General features: G+C 40.6%; 1 protein-coding gene across 2 annotated transcripts in view; it reads left to right on the forward strand.

The window, feature by feature from the left end:
• LOC124152454 (codanin-1-like) overlaps positions 1-4,057 on the forward strand; it is a 43,906-nt gene extending 39,849 nt beyond the window's left edge. Inside the window, exons 27-28 of one of the 2 annotated variants that reach the window (XM_048388595.1) lie at positions 475-582; positions 1,871-4,057. In XM_048388595.1, the coding sequence (XP_048244552.1) occupies positions 475-582; positions 1,871-2,485 (723 nt within the window). In that variant the 3' untranslated portion in view covers positions 2,486-4,057. The remainder of the gene's footprint in view (positions 1-474; positions 583-1,870) is intronic. The other variant, XM_048388596.1, reaches the window with a different exon arrangement.
• Positions 4,058-8,409: the final 4,352 nt, after the last annotated feature.

Raw genomic sequence — 8,409 nt, forward strand, 5'->3', positions numbered from 1 at the left:
TATAGCTGGAATATTGCTGAGTGCGGCATTCAACAACAACAAACCAACCAACCAATCCTATGAAAGGCCTTGTTTGATGATATGGTCAAGAAAAGGCCTTGTTTGACAATCTGGTCTAGAAAAGACCTAATACTTGGCAATCTTTGCCTTGTTTGACAATATGGTCTTGAAAAGGCCTCATGTTTGACAATATGGTCTAGAAAAGGCCTCACACTTGTCAATCTGGTCTGATAAAGGCCTAACATTAGATAAAAAGTCTTGAACTTGCAGCCACAATTTAATAACTTTGCTATCAGATAATGTACAGTTGGAGTCATTCTGACAGTGGGAAGTATCAATGTCCTAGTAAATCTATTTAAAGGCACACTTTGGCCTTAACAAGTGTGGTCATTGCCTTCAGCGTGTAGAAAGCCTCAACCTTGATGGCTTAAATTTTGTGTGAAACATAACACATTGTGTTTTAATTGACTTCAGCAGGCCAGGTCCAGCTACACGCAGTTCGTCATTAGTCTGCTGGAGGAGAAGATCACCGAGCCCTCGACGTTCAGGGATGCCTGTCATAGGGTTATCAAGATCTCACAGGTGCTCAATGTTTATACATATAGGGGAGGGGGTGAGGGGGCCAAAGACGTCATGCCACAATTTGCTGTGAAGAGTTGTATCCCTTAGGCAGACAAGGAACCTATGATAATGGGTTCAAATCACAGTTCGCTCTGATTGTGTTGGTTGTCAGCATCATACAGGTGTGCCTGGCCTAGACTGTAACTTTAATAGTTGCTGACTCTGGCATTATTCAACAAATACTAAAAGACTAAATTAATGTTTTGTATTCGTGGACATGTTTCAATTTTTATGGTTTACAGTTTTAAAAGGACCAGGGCAAAAATATGTCATTGTGAAAATATAAACTGGGAGGTAACCCCCTGTGCTGCTTACTGTAAACGATTTTGATATTGACTTGTCACTGCGCAGAGCTACGGTTTGTTCTGTATTTCCTAATAGTTCCCCGATCCAAATCTGCATTGACTTTATATGCTTTAACATCATGCATGTGTCAACAAATTTAAATGCCTGAATTTTGAATTTAAGAATAAAAAGAAAATCCCAATTTTGAATAAATTTGCATGCCAGTGAGTGAGTGAGTTGGGTTTAACACCGCTTTTAACAGTATTCCAGTTATATCACGGTGTGGCAGCTTAATGTGGGAGGAAAGCCCGAAGTGAAGCAGGTCTAAGATGTTTACCACTTCGGTGAAACCCACGAGCACGAGTATGGTGCTGACAAACCTAGAAACATAATCGGGGTGAACAGGGATTGGAACCCACAATCATAGGTTTCTAGCGTGCCCAAGGGACGCAACTCTGCACAGCGAATCGCGGTGCCTTAGACGACTGGGCCACCTGTGCCCCCAACGTGCATGCCAAGGACACATAGTTAGTCAACCTAGATTAATATCACTACTGTTCAAATTTGGTTTCCTCCGTGGTAGAGTGTCTGCCCAGAGAGTGGAAGGCCCGGGTTCGATCCCCGGCCACATCATAGCAAAAGATGTTAAAAAGATGGTACTTGTTGTTCCCCTGCCTGGTGCTCGGCATTATGGGGCTAAAACAAGGACTGGTTGGCTCAGAGTCAGTATACTGTGTCTGAATGGGGTATTCATGCTAACTGCGGCATGATATCTCAGTGAGCTATCACTATAAAATTGGCATTGGTGTGCATGCACGTCGCAATATAAGTGCAATAATCTTGGACGCTGCGTTAAACCCCCTTTCACCTCATCTCAAAGTAGCTTTTAGTTAATTTGTTTAGTTAACATGTTAAAGTTAGAAGTTAGAAGACTTTGTTTAAGACCATTCATGTTCTGTTTCAGTCAGCCAGTCTGGACTTAGTGCCACTTGGTCAGGTTGTGGGAGACCTTTTACGGCATTTCCACAAAACAGAAGCTGTGACGTCCTGCTTCTGTAAAACTCTGGAACGGCTGTTTCACATCTCAGCCGAGGGTTCCCAGCTTGCACGGACAGTTCTCCCCCTGCTGGACAAGTATGTCCCATTGGAAGGGGAAGAGGACAAGGAGCATCCCGAAAAAGAACCTCAAAAGATTGAGCAAGGTGAAAATGTTGATGCGTTCCAGGAAAACAAACATGATGATGTTCCTGATGATGGTGTTCCTGATCAGGATCTGCCTGGTCAAAGAAAGGACACAGAAGCTTATTGTGTCAACGATGTAGACAGTGTGACAGATGCGGTACAGATGTTGGAGATTGATGCACAAAGTGACAGTGTGGAGGAAAGTGGTTCCAACTCAGGACATAAGCTCTTACCCTCGTCTCCAGGGAGAAATCATGTTGAATGTGTTAAAATTGTAAAACGTGTATCGTTGTCGGGGATCGTGGAATCCCAAGATGAAAATGGAAATAGAAATAAGGCTAAAGAGGAACCAAATCTAATACTTAGCTCACCTGGCCACTGTCTGGAAACATCTTAACCCTATGTTGTTTGTAGAATAAGACATGTTGTTTTAAAGGAATTACACTGGAAGCTCAAACTGACAATTACTAATTGCCAAGTAGGGAACAGACTTATCTATATGCAAACACTGGTTTCCCATGTAATTGCTTGTCATTATAACCTCTAAGAATGTACACTGGTTATTCACATTTAATGGATATATTCCAGCTTTTTTCACATGGTATGTTATGTAAATATGTAAATTGCTCCCATAATCAAACCCTCTCCATCACTAATAATAATATGACATTGTGCAAAAAATATGAATGTTGTATGGGGATTCTGGATGAGGTCAGGTCCTTTTCCTGATCTGGGGGAGAATAGGTCTTCAGCATTCTTGTTGTAAAAGGCGACTAACGGGATCAGGTGGTCAGGATCGCTGACTTGGTTGATGCATGTCATCGTATCCCAATTGTGTAGATCGATGCTCATAATACAAATCAATGGATTATCTGGTCCAGACATGATTATTTACAGACCTCTGTCATATAGCTGGAATATTGCTGAGTGAGACATAAACAACAAACAACAACCACAGGCCACCAGGATAAAGTTTGGATATTTCCGACAGCTGGCTTAAACAGCATTCACATATCATGATGACATTGCTAATTGGATTTCTCAGCCATTTGTGGGAGGAAGCTCTGTGAATGGAGTGACTGACAAAACCTAACCAATTGACAATACAACTTAAACTGACCTGTATTACTATCAACTGTGATAGACCATGATACACCAAACCTGTTGCTTAATATATATATATATATATATATTAGGGCTGCAATGAATGCACTATGAGGCGAATATGATTCATATCATGAATATGTGGTAACAAATACGAATATTTATTCATGAATACAATAACAAGTCAGCAGTTGATCTTTAATCTATTACATTCAGTGAAAAATAACAACATAAATTATTTGACATGGTTGGATAATTATTAATATATTATACATTTATACACTTCATTTATCCAGGTACCAGTATCTGCTCAAATACGACAATGACCGGGGACCACAATACTGTCAAATTATATATATGAGTGTTGTCTTTAAAGAAATCTCTGCATATAATATGTTCTCATGGATATTTTTAGGTACAGGGTATGTAGATGCACATGAATGCATATTCGTAAATATTCGATTCGAGTGACGACGAATAACGAATTCAATTCATGAATTGATACGGTTTGATTCACTGAATACGCGAGTGAATCATAACAGCCCTAATATATATATATACTACTCAACATTTGCTAAGGACCACACATTTAACTAGTATAAAATATTTCGAAAATGACCAATGAGCTATTAGGGATTGTCTTTTCCAGTGTGGTGTTAATCTCAAGCCTTCTGACAAGTCACCTCTAGGATTCATTCACAAGGGACAGATAATCTGTAATTCTAAGTTTCGAGTAGGTTATTCTACATACCGTATTCGACGTAAAAAGCGCCCAGGGCGCTCGCAAAATTAGGAATAGGGGGCTCTTATTCGAATATTATTTTGGTGTAAAAAACAGAGTTGAAAGATAAATTTTGTGGTTTAAGCTGACAACCTGAAATGTTTATGTACGACAGATATATTTTTCCAGAATTAAATTGCCCATAATTAAGGGTGCATTTAACACACGAGTGTGTATTATACGCGAATAAATAAGTCTTGTGTACATTGATCAGTTGGAAGGGGTGCTAATTGGGATTGTTCACTTGCCAATATATAAACAAATATCGCCCTGGGCGCTTATTGGAGCGGGACGCTTATTACGTCGAATACGGTATTACTCATTGATATTATAAGGGAGAAAAAAAAGTAGGAAATGGCAACCCTACAAAGGAACTTCGCTGAAGGCAGATTATTGTTCAGATGACGTAATGTAATCAATTTGTGACATCATAAACAATGGATGACTTCACATCAGTTTTTGCTCAACAAAAATTAATTCAATTGAGATGAGGTGAGGTGAAATGGGGTTTAACGTCCTGAGGGGTTTTACTGCACTTATATAGCCACACGAGGCTGCTTGTACTAGTATGGACTAGTGCTGTTTCATAGTGCTAGTCCACTGAGATACCATGCCACAGTTTAACATGAATACCCTACTCTGACTCAATCTACTAACACTGAGCCGACCAGTCCTTAATTTAGCCCCTAAATGCCGAGTGCCAGGCAGGGTAACAAAAAGTAACATCTTTTAACTTTTTGGGGTATATGATGAGGCCGGGGATCAAAACCCAGACCTTCCCTACTCCGTGCGGAGCTCTACCACTAGGCCACGGAGGTGGTCGGCTTCAATTGACTGATAAGCATTAAGAATCGAAACTTACTAGGCACTATCATTCTACCCTTATGGGTAATATGTCGGTATCGTTATCAAAATTGAGTATTATGTAAGCACTGAGATGAGTTTTGACTTCATAGGGGAAACATTATAAAAATATATGTTGTCCTCATATGGTTCAATGGGTAAGCTTTTGGGGTTAGAATTGGTCTTCAGCAATGCATGCTTGTAAGAGGCACTAAGGGTGTCAGACTCGCTGACTTGGTTGATGGATGTCATGGTATCCCAATTGTCATACCATGTCAATTACTGGATTGTCTGGTCCAGACTCGATTATTTACAGACCGCCGCCATATAGTTGTAATATTGCTGAGTGTGGCGTTAAACAACAAACAAACATCAATGGGTAAGCTCACCATGGATGTATAGTTGTATGCCAGTGTCATTGTACCGCAGATCTTTCATAATATAATAGCAACACAATAAAAAGGGATCCATTTTATTTAGAGTTTGATGTTTTATTTGTTTTGTCATTGTCTTCCCTCTGTGCAGGGAGGTAGCACAGTGGTCATGGCGTTCTTTTGCTAGGCCTGGTACTACCGGGACTTCCTGGATTTAAGCCCTCCAGCCTAATTACGGAAAATAGCACTTTCTCATTTAAGATATGTTATCCGAAATTAAGCCCATGGCTCAATTTCGGAAGTGCTAACGCTTTCTTACCTAAATAGGGAACGCCCTTTGCTGAAAAAAATCACAAACTGTTACGTTGTTTTAACTGAGAAAATATAAAACATGAATTTTAACTTTGAACCGGAAATAGTTTGATAGAATGCAAACCTTGAGCTTTAACTTACAGTCGAATGCACATTACGATATTCCTCGTGTAGTGCATCGCCACATATTAACTTTATTAATTTCAGGAAGATACTCCCAAATAGATACCCGAATTTAAGTACGTGGGCCTGTTAAAATACGGAATTAATTCTGTTTCAGCCCCTTGAGCGTAATGACGCGTAGCCCTAAATACGTGAAGTATGTGTGAAACCCATTTCATGGCGTTGCCCAACTGGATATGGCTAGAGTTATACTAAGAACCAATCATTAAGATCAGATCTTTTACTCTGATACGATACCTGATCTGATTATTTACAGGTCGCTTCCGTATAGATGTATTGCTGAGTGGAAGTTTTGATGAATGTCTGTCAGCAACATACGGTTGCTCTTTGGTTTCACCAGTATAAATCTAAAACTGAAATAGGGGCCTGAAATAGTGCTTCAAGGGTCATACAACTCAACTCACTCACACATAAAGAACCTGTCGAGCCAACCTAACTTGAACCAGGAAGTTTCACTGTGTGACCTGGCTGATCCAGTCATCCATCCACCATATGCTCCTCACCATTAGACCCGTGAAGATCCGGGCTAGAATAGGTCTTCAGCAACCCATGCTTGCCGTAAAGGCGTCCATGCTTGGTGGTCAGGCTTGCATGTCATCTTATCCCAATTGCGTGGGTCGATGCTCATGATGTCAATCACTGGTTTGTCTGGTCCAGATTCGATTATTTACAGACCGCCGTCACATAGCTGGAATATTGCTGTGTGCGTCGTTAAACAACAAACAAACAAAAATCATCACCATTAGTTATGAACAGGCTGCTGTGATGTAGTTGTTTTCGAGCCGACTGAAGCTAAAACAATATTCTATCACCCAGACCAAGAACAAGACCACTGGGGTGGATTTCACTCACTCACTCTACACACTCAGTGGACCTCCTGACAAATTCCCCTGCTGTTAGACATTTCGTCATGTGATAACCTCGCTTACATATGTGTGTAAAGATATAGGGCGGCTAGCACAGAACACTGTTTACATAATGTGAGAAGAGAGTGAGTGAGTATGGTTTTACGCCGCTTTTAGCAATATTCCAGCAATATCACGGCAGGGGGGGCCCCAGAAATGGGCTTCACACATTGTACCCATGTCGGAAATCGAACCCGGGTCTTCAGCGTGACGAGCGAACGCTTTAACCACTAGGCTACCCGACCGCCCCTAATGTTAGAAGAGTTGGGACTGCTCCATGTCGTTCAGGCAGACCAAGTGCCTTTTGGAATTGAAATTGAGCAAGTTTGCTTATAGTAAGAGGCCAACGATCAAGTTGGGAGTGTCCGATGTCACTTTATTTACGTTGTTGATTTGAAAGGATGTAAGTAATCTCTAAAGGAACTAACTACTCACATGAGGAGTGTACACCTGGCATGGTTTTTCTGCCAGTATAAGATAGCTACGCAATAAATCCAAGCGTGCCGTGATGAAACGAAGCGTGTTTTATTTGAGAAAAAAACGAGTGGCAGTTGTTTATCGTACAATAAAACACTGCCGGGAGAATAAACCACGAGGAGCGCAGCCATATTTTGTTTAAAGGCTGTTGTCAGTGATTCCGTAATTCACATCGATAAACCTACTCAAAACACTGGACTCAACCAATGCCGCTTCACTCCATATATTTGCTGACACCAAGAGTTCCCGTTTTATTAATGTCCCCTTCACATACACGGATTTTTCTTACGAGTTCTTACTGATCGCCAACTCGTAGTCAATCGCAAGCATCCGTAAAGAAACTCGTCACAACTCGCAACAACTCGCAGACACTCTGAAGAGAGAGGCACATTTTTTGACATGTCAAAAATCATCTTACGATTGTCCACGGATTCATTTTTTCGTAAATGACCCATAACAATCCGTAAGAATCGTAAACCGCTCGCAACAACACGTAACCATCCGTAAACTGCTCGATAGAATCCGTAAATGACTCGTAACAATCCGTAAGAGTCGTAAACCATCCGCAAACTGCTCGCAAGAATCCGTAAATGACTCGTAACATTTTACGCTTTGTTTACGGATTATTACAAATGCTTACGTGTTGTTTACGATTTGGGGAAAGGTATAAAAGCTGCAAAATCGAACACTTCATTTTCAGTTGATATTAAGAAGTCATAGAAGTCCCATCTCTGCATATCTGCTCTACAATATCTACAAGCATGGCTCCAAAGAAGAAGACAGTCAACAAGAAGTCTCCTGCTCTTCAAAAAGGACTCGCAAATACTCGTAACTAACTCGTAACTATTCGTAACAAGACGTAAATAGGTCGTAACTAACACGTAAAAGCTTCGATGAATAGTAACATTCCGTAATACTCGTAACAATCCGTAAAAAGCTCGTAAAATGCCCGTAAGTTGCTCGTAGTTAACCGTAACATATCGTGGAAGTTTGCCGTAAATACATCGTGATAACTCGTAATAATCCGTAATAAACCGTAAATAGCTCGTAATTACTCGTAACAACTCTTAAATCGGTCGTAAAAGTGACCAAATCGTAAGGATACGTGAATTTGTGCGAAGGACTCGTAAGAAAAATCCGTGTATGTGAAGGTGGCATCCGTCAGGGTAGAATGGAGATAAACATACTGTGTTTTTAATGTAGACCTAGCTTACCTGTAGATTTAACCGCGCTAAAATTAGCTGACGCTACACAGGGCTATCGATGTAGCGTCAGGTAAGTATAAAAACATTTCATTTAATCAGAAATGCTATTTTTTTATACTTACCTGACGCTACACCTA

The sequence above is a fragment of the Haliotis rufescens genome, unplaced genomic scaffold (assembly GCF_023055435.1).
Source record: "Haliotis rufescens isolate VD_foot unplaced genomic scaffold, xgHalRufe1.0.p SCAF_74, whole genome shotgun sequence".
Classification (NCBI taxonomy): domain Eukaryota; kingdom Metazoa; phylum Mollusca; class Gastropoda; order Lepetellida; family Haliotidae; genus Haliotis; species Haliotis rufescens.